This window comes from Magnolia sinica, chromosome 9 (assembly GCF_029962835.1).
Source record: "Magnolia sinica isolate HGM2019 chromosome 9, MsV1, whole genome shotgun sequence".
NCBI classification, from domain to species: domain Eukaryota; kingdom Viridiplantae; phylum Streptophyta; class Magnoliopsida; order Magnoliales; family Magnoliaceae; genus Magnolia; species Magnolia sinica.
Genome location: NC_080581.1, coordinates 36,597,196 through 36,619,259, shown reverse-complemented (window position 1 = coordinate 36,619,259; position 22,064 = coordinate 36,597,196). Strand labels below are relative to the sequence as shown.

Below are 22,064 nucleotides of genomic sequence, written 5' to 3'. Positions count from 1 at the left end.
ATCACATTAAACATGCAATCTTCATACCACACCCCATATCCTTGATCCATGTCGTTAAGGCTATTGGTATTCGTGATCGTGATTCGTCACACTTCGAAATGCATAAATGTTTTGTTGACTGCCACGATTCAACATTTGTAGTCTTAATGGACCAGATCTAACAAGCGTTGCTCAAAATTATCTAACAGTATTATTTTGAAATCCAATAGGTCGTCCGTTAGGAACTTTTAAAAGAAAATGCATTTTACAAAATTATTTTTCATAAATAAATTAAAATGTTTTGTTTTCTTTTAGAGATAAGTGTAGCCCAAGTGGGAGAATGTAAGACTCCATTAGGTGGGCCACACATGATTATCAGTTTAGATTAGACCGTTGGATTATTCAGATTGAGTGATTTAGTGGGCCCTACTACAGTTGTGATAATTATAAATAGGCTTGGGGCAGGATACTTGAACCGTGGTCCCTATACACAGTTATTAAGCCGGATATAGAAACCTACGGTGTGGAGACCTTAGAGGGGAGAAGTGTGATGGGTAAGCTTCTAACCCTCTTTCCCTATAAATACATGTCTTGGTCCCATCTCCAACACAAGAGAGAAAACCCTAGTCTCATTGAAGGTTCTCCTAAGAGGTGTGAGGTGTGGAAGATCAAGATTCTCGTCGGCGATATCAAGGCATTGGGATGTCTTCCCAATCAGGTACGCCTTAAGATTATTGTGTTGAATCTTCATGATTAATGCATAGACGATCTGTTAATTCCGTAATATAGATTTAACATAAGGAAATTTTACTTTTTTGGCAATTCTCCTCAGTTCCAAAGTCAAAGTTGTAAGTTGAAAGGCTATTGTTGTGAATCAAAGTTAAAACAGAAGCAACCTGTAAATTTACAACCTTAAAAAGAAAATATTCAATGCTATGGTGAGATGGTTCAAATAGTGACGTGGTTTGTTTATGTGACACACAAATCCAAAATGCAAGTGTGTCCCAGTTCGCTCTGTTCAAGAACAACTGAAATATGAATTCCCATAGAAAAACCATTCCTATGCATCACAATAAGATAGTAATAAGGTTTACAGTTTAGTTAAATTTGGGTTTGTTGAATTTCTTATTGTAATTTGTAGCAAATCACCAAGATCTGATTACCAGTGAACTACGGATCAATTCAATTTCCTCATTTTAGTGTAGTAACCATGTTATGGAACACCCATCATGCAAATTATTAAGACATCAAGACAGTTTTTGTATGTTGCATTTGTAGTTGTTCCTTATAACTATTATTCTATTATCATATTGATTAGTTACAACCTCTGTGAAAAAAATTGGACATGACCCTACCTCTATGCTTTGAAAACTACACTTATGTTATTCTATTATCACATTTACCTCTCACAGGTAAATTTTGTATCTACATGTTTAGCTTTAAGCATAGTATGTAAAACAACCCCTACCTCCATGCTTTGCAAACTAAACTTCTCCACATGCCCGGGTACTTTTCAGGTTCTTCTTCCATCATTCTGTGTAAGACCAAGCTCAAATTTAGCAAACATTTTCAAAGATGTAAGAAAACCAAACAAGAAACCAATGTGAAACTATCTAATATCAAAAAGATAAATGGACTGCCTTCAAGAGGAGCGATGAAGAGTATTACGCTACCCTTGGGTTCATATCATCTATAAGTCTCTTGCAAAAAAAAAAAAAAAGACAGAGAGAGAGGCAAAAGAAACTTCATGTAAAGAACAATATTTAGGCATCATTTGGGTGCATTGTTGACTAGAATCATTGGTTCAACAAAACGGCCAAATACACACACACACACACACACACATCGTGTGCATGCACATACAAATAATGAAAATTGAAAATGACCAAGTCGTAATTGGCTTCACTAATCGGATCAATTGATGTTTTGGACTCCCAACTGCAATCACATACTTTCATGTCAGACTTGAAACAAATGTAGAGCTGCAATATAGAAGTTACATCCTCATTATGAGTGATAGGAAACATCAATTAAAATACAAATCCAAGAGTTACTTTGTATTCTTGATACTTTGACAAACATCTAAATGAAATATAATGCAATTGAAACAATAAAAAATTGCTAAAGATGATAGGCCTATAAGTTGATTCCATTGATACAGCATCACGACTACTAGCATGATAGTCCTCCTAAACATGGGAAACATTGCATAAGTTTCATATAAATGCATTTGACAAAGTGCTACATGCAATCCCAGGATTTAAGACATTAACTTAGTTTTTCATCCTAAAGTCATTGAAGTTACCTGTCATAAACATTGAATTGCCATTGACCTGAAAAGTATGCAGTATTAAAGTTCAAAGATTAAATTAAAAGAGAGAATCTCTATACACAAAATAAAACTAAATGACTTTTTTTTTCTAGTTGTTTCAATTGTCTCATTTCCCAATAGCAGCCTTGGCATCACGTAGTTGATCTTCAAGGCATTTATCCTCATCCCCACTGCTCTTACTGATCACACCAACAAGACTACTGCAATGAAATCCTAACAATAGCCTAGCAGGAGTATTGTAATGAAATCCATAACAGATATAAATTAGTAGTTAAACATACAATGCAATGGCAATACACAAAACACACATATCAAATCTTGGATTTAATTTGCAATTTTGTTTGATTGAAATTTGTTTAAACTAAAGAAACACATGTTTCCACAAATAAGGGATAGATCATGTTTAACCAATATGAGTTTTCAAATGTAATTCTTAAAGAGAGAGAGAGCGAGCGAGAGAGGGAGAGAGAGAGAGAGAGAGAGAGAGAGAGAGAGAGAGAGAGAGAGAGATGACCACCTGAGAGAGTAAATCTGCATTTATATGAACATGGTTGACATGTTTCTCAACAATGACCGGAACTTCCGATGGGCCACCCAACATGTCGGTAGAAATCACAGCTTCACTGTTCTACAACAAGAAAGAAAACAAAGACAATGCATGCACATGTCAATCAAATGAAGAAAAAATTGTTTCAAGCAAGTTTTTTAAAAACCCTAGAACCCATATTTGTTTTCCATCAATATGGCTCTTAGAACTTGCATCTCCAACTAGATATCTGAGGTGTTTGATATGTTGGTTAAACGTCATAACTACAGACAGCCCCATATATGTAAAAGGTAACTAACCAAATTAAGAAGAGAGGCTATGGATATAAAGGTAGATGAAAAACAGAAAAAGAAAAATATAAGTATTCACAACCCCAAGTGTAGGGTCACGATGTAGTAATAATCTCGGTAAGACCGAGGTCGAATTCACAGGGATTGAAACATGTACATTTTAGAAATTAACTTGAAGTAGAACTATAAGAAGATGTGAAACTAATTTTGAAGTATTCAAGAGAGTAATTGTTAATAGAGTAATTAAAATTAAGAATTTAAAGGTGGGAACTAAAGTGTCATGGATCCACTTGTAGTGATCAGGGAGCCCTCTTGCTTTATTCAAGTAATGCAATTAGAATTGGAGTCTTATCCTATCCAATTGGAAAATATATTAATAAAACTAAATCTGAACTTCCATTAACCTAATTCTCAATGAATGAGAACTATGACAATTGGTAGGGATTCCATCACCAAACCATGCCCAAGAGACAATGGTAAACAACAGGATTTACCAATCCCATAATCTCAAAGCAGGAGAATTGTGAAGATTAGGAAGAATTCATCACCTTACTATGCCCAAGGGACGATGGTGAACAACAGGACTTACTAATTTTACAATCTCAAATCAGGAAAAGAAGATACTCAAAGCTATTGCAGGTTTGCTGTAATTTAAGTCATAATAAACCATTAAAAACTGAAAGTATTCCTTAAATATCAAATTAAAATTCATGGAGTTTAACATAAACTTGAATCAAAGCAATAAAAACATCACATCATGCTACAAGCTTCACATCTTAGCCCTAGCTAAGAGGTTTAGCCAACCATAGACATGATTAGACCAAAGTCTCTTAAGAAAAACATGAAAACAACCAAGAAAGAAGAAGAAAAACTTTTGGCGACGGCTTCTCCACCCTTTTGCTCCACTCCTTGAACCTTAGAAGATGCCTAAGAACATCATAGAGAGTCTTATTTATTGTTGTAGAACTCCAACTTTCGCACATAATTAGAAAACTCTAGAAACCGCTTCAAATTTACTTAGTTTGCTAAAATAGACTTCACTCTACACAGTTTTCCAAAATAAGCTTTACCCTATGCAATTTCACAAAATGACCTAAAGTTTCAAAACATGCTTTTTCAAGACAATTTCAAGATTCTTTTTCTTCACTTTAAATCTTTGATTCTCTTCATTCCGCACTTGGTTTTTTTGGATCTTTGGCATGTGAATTATTCAATCTTGGTCTCCTAAGATCCATCCCTTGCCTTGGTGATTTTTGAGCATCAAATTCATGATTTTAGCACCCTTTTCAATCCAAGCTCTTAAATTCACCTTGTAACACAAATATGAGTAAAATAGAACATTAAGTATTATCATGTTCATAAAACCAAGATATAAATGGGGGATAATATGCAATATTTGACCCTCAACAATAAGCCAATCCTAAAACTTAAAAATGAGGGCAAGGTAGCTACATAACTCACACTGCAGCCATTCCTCTTGTCGTTAATGTGTGCTCTAAAGGAGAGTGCCTGTGGCACTGTTGTAGTTTATATTCAATTCCATTAACATGAATTGATCCCGCCCCATTAACCCATTTCAACTGCATCCATCAATAACAATAATTGAGAAATACACAAGAAAAATGTCTTTTAACCTATCAAAATGTCATACATTCCCCATTGAAAGCACCATTACTCCCCCAACAGCTACAACAAGCTTATTTTGATATGTTAGTATGGCTCGCAAACCACCTATAAGATATATAATAATCTGTTTAAGTCAAGCAACTTCTTACCGAAGCATATAAAAAGACATTTGCATCACATTTAAATCTCTCTAGCAAGCAGGCCCTAGGAGGAAATTGATGAGGAAATTAATCAAGATGGATATGCCTTTGAAAGAAAAAAATCAAGATGGATATCTATCTTTTTGTTATCTAGAGGTAATTATCTGTGATCCTTTTTAAGAGTTCAATCACCCAAAAAAATTCACAACATTCCTTTTGATGAATAAGATTTTTTAGTAAAGAAATAAAGAAAAACAGAATAAGCCTCTTTCGAACTCGTTAATTTTAATCTTCCTAGCTTATAAGTGATCATTTCTCCATTCTAAAAATATACAAAATTTCAACTATAATAATAGATTTTCCCTTGACATACTCTTCTACCGCACAAGGAAAAGCCATTGATCAAACAATTAAAGTTGTCAAATCAATGTAAATTTATACAATGGTCCACCAAAGAAGACTCAACTAGATGGACGATACAATGATTTCATCCAACCAGACAATGACTTGCAAGTGTCAAACTAGAGGATCGGTTGCATGGTTTCATTGAAAAAGGGTCTTGGTTGAAGCATTTCTTCAAACAATTATCATGTAAATTTCTATGTAAAAAAGAATTAAACACTTTCGTCTTCCTTGTATGTAAGGAATGAAGAAGCTAGCAGTAGATTTTCAAAGTAAGAACTTACACTATTTAAAAGAATAAATTACTTATAAAATATAAGTGGAATGAACATTCCTCATATTTTGGCTCATGCTCCCATTATGGCATTATCATCACATCCACAGATTTTAGCAGGCTCAACGGTTCCATATGAAAAAAAGTGGGACATCCCAACTGCCCCATGACAGTGCAACCGAGTAAACAATAAAACTAGGCCATTCATTCAACAATGCTTCTTTTAAAAAGGGAACAGAGGAACAGTCCATACACCTAGTGACAAACTTGAGGGCTAAATTTGATTGATTATCGAGCCATAATAGATACAGTGAATAGCCCACCTAATGAATGGATTGAATCTTGTATCCACAACTAGGATCCGAATCCAACTCCGGTGACTGGCCTTTAGAAGGGTAGATCTTAATTCATGTTGAAGTATATCATTGAAGTATGAAGCAGCAGAAGTGTAGAGCAACTTAAGAAAGAAACAATCAACATGACTACAAGGAAATAAAATGAGATTTTTATCCAGAGAGCTTATAATGCTGAAATCAAACGAATTTCAACATATCCATATAGGACTTATGACCAACATCTAACATGCCTTCTTTCTAAGGTTGCAGGTGCCTTTGGCTAGAACTCAAAGCCTTCTCTTTTACCCATGTCAGTCAAAACCCTAACCTCTCATCCAATTTCAAACCCTAGTCTCTCTTTAACAAGTGGAGATTGTAGAGAGATTTTTCTAACCCTAGATGATGTCATCTTCTTCGAGCCAGAGAGGGAGTGACAACAAGAAAGAGTCTAAGTAGGTGAGAGATGGAGAGAGGGAGTGGCGGCAAGAGAGAGAGAGAGAGAGAGAGCGGCAGCAAGAGACAGATTGAATAGAGAGATGGCTCTTTCTAGAGAGGGGGATAGAGAAAGGGCAAAATGAAATAATGCCCCCAAGAATGATATAATGCCCGCTAACTCTTTTTTTTTTTTTTTTCTTTCACACTTTCTGGGCTTTTAACTAAGGTTTAAAGCCATAGCAATATAGCTACGACTTTAAACAATAGCTAAAATTTCCTATAGTCTGCAACCTTTGCTCTATTTCTTGGTACTCGTATTCCATAAATGAATCCCATCCTAGAAACCAGAGAGAGAGAGAGAGAGAGAGAGAGAGAGAGAGAGAGAGAGAGGAATATTCATACAATATTTATCATTAATTATGGTGCTTTTAAATGATCTAAAATGTTGATCATTCGGGTGGCCATCCTAACTATAGGATCATACGGATGATTAGATACTTTACACTGTCATAGAAGTTAGTCGTTGACTGTGGGTCGTACATCTTCATCAATCCTTAGGATCGTATAGATGCCATTAGATCTTGTGAATAAACCCTTTCAGGACTCTCGGGAACACTTGTGAGAGATTTTGGGCTATTATTTTAGTAGTGCCCCAACATGACGATGCCATACATGAAAAAAGGCTTCACGACACTCATTAAGTGAGCCACGCTAGTACATTAAACTTCTTTTTATCATCACCCATTTTTCCATGGTATAAGTTCGACGAGTCTAATCAGTAGAACAACATTATTTTTATCCATTGTATATTTTCATTGTTATTTCTATCCATTGCATGTTTTCATTGGGCATTATCCAATGAATGACCCAAATCTCTTATGCATGTTATTTACTTGGATCACTGCTAGGTGCTCCAACCCTCACATTTGCGGCCCCTCATTGAACAAAATCCTTAATGAGTTGTTTAGTTGATGGTAAAAGATTATACGGTAAATTGGTGCACATGGGCAAAAAGGACCATTTAGTTGATGATAAACCGTGATAATTGAAATCAATATGAAATAAAAAAGCACCAAATCGTGTAACTTTGAATCCAAAACTGTTTGAATTAGAATCCATTCAAAAAGTTGAGAATTGGATGCAAATGTTAGAAACGATTTAATTTTCAAAAGTGGGCTCACTTTCACGGCCCAACCAAAGGTCAGAATTTTTTATTTATTTTTGGTTAAAGTATATATTTTAGTCAACTTATTAATTATTATGTCAAATGCCACAGAAATAAGTATATTATTTTGGGATATTAAAATATTTTTACTCAAGTTGTTCCAATTAGGGACATCAAACACAATTTTTAGATTTGAGTGTATTCTAATCATTGCAACTAATGATTCAAATCCACATGGTTACATTTACTCTTTTGATTTCGATTCTAATATATTTCAATTACGAGCACCCAAAATGGTAAGCTGGACCCATCTTAGGATTAGAGTTGTACACGAGTCGAGCTTGGCATAGCTTGAATTGGCTTGGCCAACAGTTGACCCTAGCTCGAACTCAGCTCGGTTCGGTCCTCGAGCTTGATTGACCAACTCGACTCGGTTCGGTCAACAGCTTGGGCTAGTTCGAGCCTGTGCGGCATTTTCTCAAACTCATGGAGTGCACCTTCAACTTCTCATAGTATGCAAACCCGTACCAGCAGTTTATAGGTATTTCATCAAACACTTGATAGGCAGCATTAAAAATCTAAATAAGAGGGTAGTTTTATCATGAAAGTTTTTTATTTTTTGCAGTGATTTGCTTTGTATCCATACATTCCTTGCCACCAACCGATCCTGCGGAGAATGTATGCACTCGAAACAACAATTTGTTGAGTCATTTCATCGAACACTTAATGAGCAACATCAATATCAAAATAACCGAGTCCTCGAATTGATTCGATCCGAGTTCGATTCGATCTGAGGTTCGATCCGAGTTGATTCGAACTCGGACAAGCTCGAACAGGCTCGAAAATTTTTCGAGCTCCAAAAATCAGCTCGACTTGGCTCGAACTCAGTTTCAAACCGAGTCGAATCTAGTTTTTTCGAGTCGAGTCGAACGAGTTAACCGAGCTAACTCGGTTCGCGTACAGCTCTACTCAGGATAGCTTGGATGTTGCATGAGGTTTAGTAAGTTGCCACACGTGTGCCACAGTTTGCCTCCTTAATCCCTCCTCGGGCTAATCAACCCAGGAAGACGTTTTGTTTGCCAGTGACGACGAACTCTCAAATTCCCAATCGCTCTCTCCTTGCTTGCATGCGAAACATGGAGAGATCGAAAGCGATTTTCTTCAAAGCATCAATTCTTCTTCAGCTGCTCTGCCTTTTCCTTCTTCCTTCAGCCCTTGCCATATCATCCGTGTAATCAATCGATCCCCTTTCCTTCCATTGTTTTTTTTTTTTCCAGAGCCTTTACTAGGGTTTTGGCATGGAAATTCCCTTTTGAGTCGTAATTCATCTTTTGCAGGAGCGGAGAAGGTCATACCATCCATGGTCGGGTGAAGATCGACGGTCTGTTGCTTTCTATGATTTTGTTGATCTCTTTCTCCTTTTTTCCTTTCTTTCTTTCTGCTTATAAACTATTTTAGGCGTTATAAGGTCCTCATCAACTGACATGAAGGATTTCCTACATGTGGGGCCCATGTTTAGATGATCTAAATCATTTATCTGATGGCTCTCACTGTGGATGAGATCTTCTCTTGAAGTTTCCTGGATTTCACGATCGTACCAGTTGAGAGGAAAAAAAGGTGAATGAGTGAAGCTTCAGTGACTTTCGATTGGGAGAGTTACTTGGGGTCCCACATCAACGGTGGGCCACATGAAACAGTTTGGATCATTAAACCCACGGGCCCATGTACGGGAGTTCTGTGCGTCCTGAATGTAGCACCCTAAAAGTCTATGGAGGAATTTTTGATCCTCATGCTGTGGAAAATATGGTGCTTGTCCTTGGTTGCTTGGTTTGTACCAGATTATGAGCCTCTCTTGATTTGATGATCCCCACTATGCTCTGGGGGATGTAGCAAAATGTAAGGGACTTGGGGATTAACGAGACTATCTTATTCGCACATAGAGATTTTGCACTTATACAACAATAGATGCTCAAATTTGTGGGGTCATCAGATTGTTAGTTGTTAGAAGGATAAGGGTGGATGACTTTCGAATCTATGTCATGGTCTTCTATAAATGGAAAGAACACCCACATGTTCACATGCACGTACGTTCGTGTGCTCACAGATACAACAAATAAGTATTTCACACTACTCCCGTCAAGCTGTTGAAGAAATAGTGATATCATGAAACCCATCTTCGTTGATTGCTTTGGTGAGTAAGTGTGCAATCGTACCCTTATGAGGAATGATGTGGTTATCTTCTAGCGAACAAAATGACTCTGTTTAATATGCTTTGCCATCTCTTTGAAGATAGGGGTTAGTATCAGTGTTTTAAATAGCGAATAGCATGTAGCGTAGGGTTCACCCCTTTGAAGCATGAGGTGTAACCTACATAGTGTGTAGCGGAAGCTAGACACTACTTCTAGATTTTTAATCAAGGTTACGCTTGGTTGCACCAATTTCATGATATTCTGCACCAAATTAGAATGATTAATAGTAAAATTTAACATAATTTCATGATATTTGGTGCAACCAAGTGCAACCTAAAGTAATAGGGAAGGGTAATGATTATGTATAGAGGTAAAGAAAGAGCAACAAAACTAAATTTATACTGTTACCTATATTATTTTACTAAAAACATTGAAAAGATTAACTATTTTTTTATTAAAAATAGAAAAATATAACAAATCATAGAAAAAAATAGTTGATTTTAATGTTGTAGTGAAAAATTAACTTGTAATGTGAGCTATGTAGTGTGTAGCTTATGCAAATTAATCTTGTAGCGTAGGCTACACACGACTCAAGCTATTTTCATGAGCTACATAGCATTGAGGCTAAGCTACGCTATGTAGTGTAAGTTATATGCTACATAGCATAGCTATTTAAAACACTGGTTAGTATCTAGTGTTGATATGTATTTTTGCTTGATTTGCACTGTATAAGGACTTTTGTTCTTCAATGTTTGGTTCCAAATCCTTAAGGATCTCCTTCATCTAAATAAGTTTATGCACAAATAAAGCAGTGGCTTGGTATTTCGCAAAGGAGTTGGGAACAATAGTTTGTTTGTTTACTTCTCCAAAAGAGTGAATTGTCCTTAAGCTTATTCCAAATCATTGGATAGTCGAACAACTAGGCAATTGGCATTTATAAAGTCAGAGATATGTAAATTATTGGACAACGAGAGAGGAGCTCCTCTTAGTAATGAGATTTCGATGAATCGTAAGATGTGATGTATGATGTGGGCATTCCCTGATTCATGCATGAATTGACTTAATAGCCTCAGAAAATAGGGTACAAGGACAAGCACCGGTGAGATATATCTAATCAACCATTGATATTAGCTAGGTTTTTCATAGGGTCCATATTTCCTATGGTTGGTTGGGCATTTTGTTTTGTAAAACTGTGGGGGTGGAGTTCTTTACAAGTTGGTCTCAACAAGTAGATATAAAGTGTTCTTCTTTTGGGTGAGAATGCCCTATTCTAGACATGACTATCTTTGCTAATGAAGTATTTTTGTGTCTAAGATCATGAATATGAAATTGTGAAGAATGGTATAGTTGACTTAAACAATTTGTCTTTTAAATTTCTTGTGGATTGTGAAAATAACAGCTAATAGTGTGTGTGTCTATATATATATATATATTGTGATTCTTTTTTTAATTTTTTCATACTTAACTTCGTGATGTTTGTTTTGGCCCATAAACAAAGTCTCATAAACGGTAAACCTTGTCTCCCTTCAGGGGCAAGACTAGGCAATGGTTGCCTATAAACTTCTTCATGAGCACCCCACATAGAAAGGCACTCTTCATATTTAGTGAAGTAGCCAATTACTTGAGCTAACCCACTACTTTATAAGATGAACAATATCAACAAATATTTTCTCTCAATCTACCTTGTTTTTTTTACTTCACTTTTGAAATGACCAATTTATATATAAAAGACCCAATGATACCGAACATATGATGGCCAACTCATCCTAACGATCATGTTCCTATTTTCCAACAAGTCTAGCTTGCTTACATGTCGCTTACATGTCAACTCAAGAGATGTTCGGGAAGGATTGCATGTGTCCACATCTGTAGAGTTTTTGGAACCTTACTAGGTCTTAGATAACGCTGGTAGAGACAACATTTGAATGTTCTCGATTCCTTGTGTTATGGATCACTCCACTGGAAGCTAGATGATTGTGATAAACAAAATAATCACAAAATGAATTAAAAAAGAAGGGAACATGGTAGATTATATACAAAATAAATCACGGAAGGAATTAAAAAAGAAAGGAAGGTGGTTGCTTATAAGTGACTGAGGAGTTAAATCAATTTCCGATCTCTCTCTCTCTCTCTCTCTCTCTCTCTCTCTCTCTCTTTTGAAATTATGTTAAATCAATGTCAAATGATTATAAATTCATTGGTTTATGTTTTTCATGAAAAATCATGGAGTTGGAACTTTGATTTTGATATGCATTGGTTTTTCATGTTCTCCATGTTTTTTCTTTTTTTTTTTTCGAATATTTCCTTAACCAGCTGTCAATTGTGACTAGTTTCGAAGTATTTAGGAGAATTTGAAGAAATGATGATCACATGCACTCTAATTTCGAAATTTGAGTTTAGGTGGTTTGATTTGGGAAAAATTGGGGAAAATTCAAAATTTTCCAAAATTCTCCCAAATTGCTTGCAACGTTGTACTCCAAACATGAAATCAACCATGTTTGAGGGCTGATCTACTGATTTGTTAAGTCCTTGTTAATTTTTGGAAAACAAAAATAATTTCTTATTTAAAAAATAATAAAAAATATTAAAATATTATTTTTTTTCCGAAATTTCCCTTCGACCAGCTGTCAATTGAGACTAATTCTGAAGTATTTAGGAGTGTTTGATGAAATGATAAGCTTATACACTCTAAATGTTTTTTTTTTGAAAGATGACAAAATTATATTAAAAAGGAAAATGATGCAGCGAAAGGATAAGAGAGTCTGTAGAGAATGCAGACTCAACTAACACCTAAAAAAGAAAAAGAAAAATCAGATTCCTTAAGGGAATTGTCGGTACAAGCCCATTCAACCAACATTCTCTTAGAGAGAAGAGTCCCTGAAACATTTGCCATTTCTCTCCTCCCAGACAGCCCACCAGATTGCTATGATTGACATCCTCTAGAGTCTAGTCTGCACCTTGCCGATATATACCCCATGCCAAGCCTGAAGAAGAAGATTCACTGAATCGGGAGTGCTCCAGCTAATGTTAAACCGCGATAGGTAATCAGACTAGATTACGGTGATAAAATGGCAGAACATTAGCAAGCAATCTACCGTTTCTTCACCCCGCATACAACACAAACATATGTTAGGGAGAGTCATACCCCGCTTTCTCAAATTATCCGTTGTGAGGATTTTCTTTTTGCCCACCAACCAACCGAAAATGATATGCTTCGGAGGAGCAGAATACTTCCAGATAAAATGGGGATTCTGAACTATACTGACATTTGATTTACAATGCAGCTGGTTGTACAAGGATCTGACCGAAAATTTGCTGGATTTTTCCCCTCTCCAAATAATGGAATTTGTGCTAGACTGAGAGGGAAAAGCGGCATAAATGCATTGTAACAGATTCGCAAACTTGCCGATCTCCCAATCTTGCAAGTTTCTTTTACAACCAATATTCCACACTATCTTGCCATCCATCACAGTATAACAATCAGCCATCAAAACTTTTTTATTAGGGGCAAGGCAAAAGATATTCAGAAAAGAATCTTTAAGCGGCCTGTCCCCAACCCATATATCCTCCCATAATCTGATATTCGCCCCGTTGCCAAGCCCAAAGCCCACTCCTTTAAGCACCTCCTCTTTCATCTTCAAAATACCCCTCCAAATGGCTGGCACCCTGTAGGAAGATGACTCTTTAGTCCACCACCTTGTAGCTGATTTCCCATGTTTACTTTTAATAATTCCAGAGGTGCCCATCTTCTAATCCTAGTCTCCAAGTCTAGTTAACAAGGAGGGCTCAATTCATATTCTTTAAATCTTTAACCCCTGCTCCACCACAGGAGATATGATTACACACTTCTCTCTAATCAAGGAGATGGAATTTCTTTTTGTCTTCCATACCATGGCAGAGAAAATCCCGCCTAAGTTTTTCCAAAAATTGCTAGCATCGAACTCGGGCATCTGAAGATGGACATTAAATATAAAGGAAGATTAGAGAGGGCTGCCTTAATCAACGTGAGCCGACTTCCCAGAGATAAATATCTACATTTCCATCTGGCCAGATACCTCTCAAACCTGGCTATAACCTTCTCCCATAGGTTCTTCGGAGGAGCACCAATACACAAAGGAAGGCTTACGAAAGAAGTATGCAAAGAGCCCGAAGAACAATCACAGAGACCTGCTATATGATCAATCTCTTCTTTTTCCATATTAACTCTGAACATTTTAGACTTCGCCATGTTGACTCTTAAACCGGAAACCACCTCAAAGCAACGAATAGAAGTACGAAGATTATTGATCATTTCAGGATTGGAATCCGAAAAAATCAATGTATCATCTGCGAATTGAAGATGTGACATCGGACTTTGCAAGCCTTTCATCGTTACGCCCCTTAAGATACCTTCCGACTGGCCTTTGTGCAACATTCTAGACAAAGCCTCCCCCACTATTAGGAAGAGAAACGGAGAAAGAGGATCACCTTGCTGAATACCTCTTGAACTTTTAAAAAAACCCTTAGGAGATCCGTTGAGTAGAATAGAAAAATGCGCCGACCTAATACATTCCCTCATCCAGTCTCTCCATTTAGACCCGAACCCCATCCGTTTCATCATATATTGCAGGAATCCCCAATCTATATGATCATAACCTTTTTCGATGTCAAGCTTGCATATGATATTTTTCACACCCGACTTGTGGCTAGAATCCAAACATTCGTTGGCAATTAGCGCACCGTCCACAATCTGACGGCCTGCAACAAAAGCGCTTTGATTATTGGATATGATCTTGCCTATTACCTTAAATGAGTCGCCAACACCTTAGCAAGAATTTTATAAGGCCCTCCCAGAAGGCTGATCGGTCTGTAATCTTTAAGAGAATTAGCCCCTGATATCTTAGGGATAATAACAATGAAAGTTGCACCTAGCGATTTTGATAATATGCTTCGCTGATGGAACTCCTTCACAAATTCCATAACATCCGTTTGGATTGTGTCCCAGAAGCTTTGGAAGAAAAGGATAGGAAAACCATCCGGACCTGGCGCCTTGTTGTTGCCTAATGATTCGATAGCCCCTCTCACTCCCTCCACTGAGAAGGGGGCTTCTAACGCAGTTGCTTCTTCTGAGGATATGCTGTCCATCTAAAGGTTGTCCAACCGGGGCCTATGCCAGTCTTCTCCCTTAAGAAGGGAGCTGAAAAAAGCTATAACCTCTTCCGCAATACTGTCTTTATCCTTAATCCGAACCCCGTTCACTACAATAGAGCTAATTCTATTGGTCTTGGCATGCATGTTAGCTATATTGTGGAAATAGCTAGTGTTTTTGTCACCTTCCTTAATACATTTCACTCGGGATTTTTGCTTCCACGAAATTTCCTGCTCTAGGGCCCTGTTCGTGAGAGATTGAATAAGCTGAATCCTTCCAACCGAAACATCAAGAGACATGGGAACGTCTTCAGCTTGAAGATCTATCCTCTGAAGCTCTGCTAAAATCGACTCCAATTCCAAGACACTGGCACGATATTCCCTCTGATACCAATCCTTCAAATTACCTTTCAGCTATTTGAGTTTGTAACTTAACCTATACCCAGCAAAGCCTTCCACCTGAAACCTTGTCCACCAGTCCGCTACCGTCTATTTGAAACCTTCAATTTTGAGCCAGGACGAGTCAAACCTAAAAGGTTTAGGACCCCAATTCTGACCTACAGTGGTCAGAATAACTGTGCAGTGATCCGACGTAGTTCTAGCAAGCACTGCTTGAGAAAAAGAAGGAAAAGAGTCTAGCCATTAAGGAGACGGCAAAAATCTGTCTAATCTGGAGAGAATAGGAATAGCCCTCCCATTTGTCCATGTGAATATGAAACCCAGGAGAGGGAGATCAACAAGCTCCTGGTCTTCGATCCATCGGGAGAAGGAAGACATTGTAGAAGAAACTCTGTTACCGTGGGATTTCTCTTTAGCATACCTAATAACATTGAAGTCCCCTGCTATGCAGCACGACCCAGAAAAACTCTGTCTGGTAGTGGTTAGCTCATCCCAGAAGTCTTTCTTGATAGCGTCTTGAGTAGGACCATAAACTGAGGATATGAGAATTTGGAGACCTGAGGAGATATGAGCTAGGATGACGGACACGGGAAAAAGCCCAACAGAGCTCTTCTGAAGAACCCACTGAGACGATCTCCAAGCTAGCAGAATGCCACCTGCATTGCCATTGGAACTCAACACTACCCATTTTGCATCTTTGGCCTTCCATAAAGAACCCATCAAGCCGTCGTCAAACCGATTGACCTTGGTTTCCTGCAAGCAGATAACGTCTGGATTATTTCTATCATAAGAGTCTTTGATTAGACTTCTTTTTTGCTTAGACCCCACACCCCTAACATTCCAGGAGATGACCTTCATTGGGGAACTGAGCTTCTTTGTAATCCCTGTTTCCCGACCCTACCGTTGACTATACCAGATGAATCTGAGAGCGGCATCAAACCTTGAATTATTCTGCTGCTGCAAGATCTGGCTCGACGACCTCTTGGGGATTTGGAGGCTAAAAGGAGTCTACCGCGAGACTCCACACATTGGAATAATGCGATGTAGTCCTCCGAACAATCCCCAAAGGACAGACCTAAGGATCTTTCCACATGGCCCACTGCATTGCGAATCCATTTCTTCATTTGAATGACCTCTATCAGGTTTGCTCTCTTCGGCGCATCCCTCAGTTTCTGATCCCTTGCTTCCTCGCAAACCAAGACCATACCTACTCGAATCTGCAGCGGCTCTGCTTCTATCACTTCTACTTCCGGCGTCTCCTGAAAGAGAGCAAGGAGACCATGCTCTAAACAATCACCGTGGGAGGATAAACGGGACGAAAGCAAGGACGAGGGGGGAGGAGGATTTTCTGATTGGGCAGAAGCTTGGTCAAACTCCATTTCTTCATCTTCCACATGCTTTAGAGGTGTCGAAGTGGGCTTTTGGAAGTTTTGTATTAGCGGGGAGTTCTTCCATAGTTGCATAGAGGTATGAGGAGAAGGAAGCTTTGGAGATGTCACAACAACCTGGGGCTTAGACGTCTCGACTCTAAACGACACTAAGCTATGTTTCGCTGTCGCCTCTGACTGAGCAGGAGTATTGATATTTAGATAACGCGGACCCGATAGTGTTAGACTTGGACCCGATTGACTAAAACAACGCTCCCCGGATTCGACCGGGCCCGGGTCTCCCAAATTGAACAAATCGGGTCTGAGTGAAGAGTTGTCGAAAGTGCCACGCGTCAACTGCCACTGCTCTCTACAGACTCCCTCTGCTACCCTTGAGATATGGGCATTACAGTGGCTATGTGTCTCCTGATCAGACGTGTCATGCCTATCTCGGGATAGGGAAGGACCTTGGGATTGGAATGGGCGAAGCTCATATTTGCGCCACGCGTCTGGCGATGGCGATGATCTATGCCACGCATCTAGCGATGGGGTTCTGCACCCTGCAGGTCTACAACACACGTCTGACGAAGGGAGACGTCTCTGACCGGATCATCGAGTGTAGAAGGTACAGGTGTAGGGCTACGTTCCCGAACTCCGCCGGAGCATCCAACTCGTACTCTGTCATTCGTAGAGCTGACTGTCACGACCATCATAGGCAGTGGAAGGGATTCCTTTGTCCGCCACCAGTCACCCCATCTAGGGATAGGGTTGTTCTTCTCCTCCTTCTGTAATGGCAGGATAATGCTTTTTTCTTCAACTAGGATCTAAATATGGTTGGGAAGGGGCTTCCCTTTGCTTCTACGCACACAGATTCGAGCCACCGCCATTTCTTCCCCAATCTTCGTCTTAAGGTCTAGTTCTATGAACGAACCAAGAATACCAGCAACGGCGATGAAGAACTCGTCGTACTAGAGTTCGAGTGGAATCCCCCAGATGAGGATCCAAACGTTTTCAGATCCATAGATAGAGAACTCTTCCCAACTCTGAACAGAAATAATCGACCCATCAGTATGGATTGCCCCTGCCATAATCAAAGAATCCAGCTTAAGACCCGACGTCATCTTAACCCATAATTCATTGTATTCGATCGGCTTAATGATAAACTGAGTGGGACGAATTCTACAGCAACTGTTGATCCAGTTTCTAACTTGAGATATTGAAGCTCCCTCTTTTGTGATCATCACCACCGTGTCCAGCAGATCTTCCTTCGATTGGTCCACTCGAGCTTGCTTTATACGCAGCACACAGTCCCCGACTTTGGGATTAGGATCTTGCTTTTCTTCCCTTACTTCCTACTTCTTCTTGCTACTGATGTCCGTTTCTATCGGATGAATAGAGTTGTGCGATTGAACTGATTTCGAAGGGGCCGAGTGATTTAGAAGGGCGTCCCTGAAAGAAATAACGTTCTTTTGATTGAAGGGGCCTAGATGATTAACCTCCTGAGTTTCCTTTAGTTCCTTGTGAGCGGAGAGTTTGCCCTTGGGATTTTTTCGATTGGGACCGAATCTCGCTCTTTGTACCAGTAGCGGAACTCACCCGAATCTTTCGCCATGTAACATGAACACTGCTCTGGATAGTTCTTCCTCTGAACTCATCTTGACAAGGGAGAAACCTCTGTTCAAACCAGAGCTTCCATCCCTTGGCATAACCACATCCATAACGGCACCCGCTCTACCAAAAACTCTAGCCAAGTTAATGGGGAGCCATCTGACTGGATAACCTTTGACAAAGATCGTCGGGAAGTTTGAAACATTCCTAGTATTACGATCGAGGTCACTTCTTTTCCCTTTTTTCCCGACAACCTCATTCCATTCTCCTGGAAGATCGTTCCTACACAATTGGGTCGATGCCCTATCTTCCCCAACACTGCTCCTCTTGATCGTCTTCTCCGGTAATATGTCCATCTCTAGACCATACTGGTTCCCGTCTTCATCTGCATTTGAGAGAGCCCTAGTTTGGGCGGGGCCCTTATCTTTGTTGATTACCACCATTGCCATGGTTTCCGTCAGCGGCGTCATTCACGTACCATTGCCATGGTTTCCGTCGGCGGCGTCATTCACCTGTCACCTACCATCCTCACTTTGTTCCTCAACACTAGACACCATGTAAATCATTTTTTTCTTGGAAAATACTTATACAATCTAAATGTTATGCATTCAATTTGAATATAGTTGCATTAATTCAGTTAGGCAGTGCATAGCTTAGGACCCCTTACAAAGGAAACCTATCATATGCACTTCTTTTTTGAGATGTTATGATTTAAAAGTGTGTGTTAAGGTATTTTTTTTAATAATTCCTGAAGTTTCATTGAAAAAATCAACCATTTTCCCAATGTTTCCCCATGTTTACCAAAAAGTGCGATCGATTACCTGATACAAACGATATATCCCATGTGATAACTGATATGTATCTATATCCCAAGGATGCGATACGTAATGTGATACCGATATTTTGATCACTGCTCCCACCTTCTTGTTGACTTGTGGAAGATCACCTCTATGTTCTCTGAGTTGTTGCTAAAGGTCATATTGTTGTGTTCTCTTCACAAGATGAGAGAATGGAGATTTGGTGGAAGGAACCATAAATTTTTTTATTTTTTATTTCCCTCGAGTCCCTCATTTCCGAGCTTGGTTTATGGCTTCGATCATTTCACACTTAATCCATTGCATTTCTAGTAGGGTCAAGAATCTCCTCTAGAGGGTTGCAGCGAATTCATAGTAGATGAAACGTTGATTCACTGATTTTGCGCCGTTAAGACAAAGAACAAGCATTTGTGATCATCATGTTTCTACTTAGGAGCTGGTTGATGGTCAAGACTTTGTTATTTGCAACTAACCACTTGAAAGTAATCACTGTTAGGGGCTGGGATACTACCATAAATGAGCCAAGTGGCAACTTAGATCTACCCTCCCTCTGATTTTGAGCAAAGTATCTAAGTAATAATAAACCTAAATGTTCACCCTTACATTCCACTTGTCAGCAATTTTCGAAATAAAGGTGAGACTTGATACTCGATCTTGAAGAATTGCAAAATCCCCAATCTTGTCATCTGTGAGATTCATGTGGAAAGTTAGAGACCAAATTGCCACATCCCCCACCAAATTGAAGCATTGAGAAATGGACTCTCCTTGATTGGTGGAAATATTTGTAGAGCTTGGCAAACTTAAGAGAAAGTAGTGTATCATTAAGATATGGATTCAACATGTCGAACTGGACACCATCATCTAAGGGTTGAAAAAATGGGATCCAGCTGTCGCCTCAAGCAGTCTCCTTATACAGTATAAATTTATGACCCTTGTTGCTAGGGTGGAAAGCTCCCAATGTTTCGGAGACGTGCTATGCCGGGAACCTTCATCTCGAAAATGGGATTTCTCTTCTTTGATGGGTGAAAAGTGTGTAGTTGCGGAAGTTGATGAGTGCTTGATCAATTCCAGGAATTAGTGGCTTAGAAGTCTTTTGACCCATTGGACCTAAATAAGATTTCAAAATCTAGAAATTTAGTGGGCAATTGAGACTTTGGGGTTGATGGATAATTCAAGACTTGGACAACGAACAAATCTGTTCTCTTTTGCTCAAGGAAGCAATAACTGGAAGTATCCTCTTATGTATTGTTTCAAAGCCTAACCCCATGATGTTCCCGTCTTCTTGGAGTGAGGACCTCAAAGAGGATATAGAGAGGTGTGAAGTTTTATCTTTGGTGTGTCGTCAATGCATGCGGGGGGCAAGATGACCTTTTCCAAAATTAGCGAATGCTTTTTGTAGTTGTAGAGCTAGACCATCCCTCAAGATACTCCCACGAATGTGGGGATACACTCATTGAAAAAAAGAAAAGAAAAAAGAAAATAGTAAAAGAAAAAGTGGTGATGATCTTGTGAAAGTCCATTTGAGGATGAAGTCGAAGATACTGAATCAAATAATCATAATTTAATCTTTTGGTGGATGATAAGCGGTTTGATGTCTCATATTAGAAGATTCCTGATTGCGGCATTGTGGTCCATTTGGACACACTACACCAAAAGGGGAAAAGGAGGTCTCAAGCCTACTTTTTTAGTCGCCTCAGAATAAACCAAACCGATTGTTTTTTTTCAAGTGGGCTTTTTAGTGCCTATTTTGTCGAGTAGAAGGTGTGATGGGGTTTGCCAAGTTCATCCAAATGCACAACATCAACCAACCTTTGGATCAGAACGACGTTTAGGCCTCAAACACACCTTTGGTGGCTGTGTCCAAACAAACCCTTAGTCCCTTTTGATAATGTGGAGGAATTTCTTGTTGGTGAAAGAATGAACATGGATGAGGTGTGGGCGTGAGCTTGAAATGGAAGTGAGGTAGCAGTAATTGGTGGGGTCTCATCTTGTAGGGAAAATAAAAAATAAAATAAAATCAAGGATTAGCTACAAATGTCTTCTGGGACACGTGGCAAAAAGTTGGTCAGAGCTGGAATAGGTGATTATGGGTTTGATGATACAACGGCTCTCAAAAAGGTCACTTGTACCATTTTTTGAAAGTTAGAATCTTTCTCTAAAAATGGTATCTCAAATTTCACTTGAGATCATCTTCATTACTATCTAAGCCTTCTCTCAATTAATATCTTGTGATATATTGGATTAAAAGATTCTTAAATTCTTGATGATGTTGAACTTAGGACTCCTTTCCAAAACAGTTACCCACTTGAGGACATCAGCAACACACATGTTGCAATTAGGGAGGCATGTGCGCTACTCTTGGCTTGTGAAGAGATCATTCCTTCAGGGAGGGGACTCATGGTAGGAAAAAAAAACAGTATCTGAAAATGAATGGTCAGGTATCGAAGTGCAAAAGTTGGGATGGAGGTGGAGAGGACAATGAAGAGGATATTCAAAATCTTTTAAACCTTGGCTGGAAGGAGTGGAAGGGATGCCTCAATGCATTTCATTGGTGATGGAGCCCATGGAGGACGATAAGACGAAAGATTGAAATCCTTTTGCATTTGGATAAAAAAAAAAAAAAAAAGAAGAGAAGGATTTCTAGTTGGATAGGGTTAGATCCAACTTGATATGGAGGAGCCTAGGAGTCTCCACAATTGCATTTGAATCATTCTTAGAGTAAGAAGATAATTAAAGAAAGAAAAAAAAATTCATGTCTGTTATATGGCATTGCATCCAACTAGTGTTCGAATTATCTCCAATATTATCGAAATGTCTCCAATATTATCTTTATCTCCAGCTCAGCGATACCGATAACACTGGTAGCGATACCGATAACGTTGGTAGTATCAGAAATTCTAGGTATTAGCAATGTATCGCTAAGTATCGCCAACATATCAACATCACTAATGTAATTGTCAATATTTTCAACTATGTAAATTCTAGGTGTCACTTGTATTGCCAATGCATCAATATCGCCAATATTTTCGACTAT

The 22,064-nt window shown here is 38.8% G+C and overlaps 1 protein-coding gene across 1 annotated transcript in view; it reads left to right on the top strand.

The window, feature by feature from the left end:
- Positions 1 to 8,585: 8,585 nt before the first annotated feature.
- The window catches only part of LOC131254860 (ER membrane protein complex subunit 7 homolog), a 31,510-nt gene continuing 18,031 nt past the window's right edge, over positions 8,586 to 22,064 (top strand). Inside the window, exons 1-2 of the mRNA XM_058255564.1 lie at positions 8,586 to 8,756; positions 8,863 to 8,906. Coding sequence (XP_058111547.1) covers positions 8,653 to 8,756; positions 8,863 to 8,906 — 148 coding nt within the window. The 5' untranslated portion in view covers positions 8,586 to 8,652. The remainder of the gene's footprint in view (positions 8,757 to 8,862; positions 8,907 to 22,064) is intronic.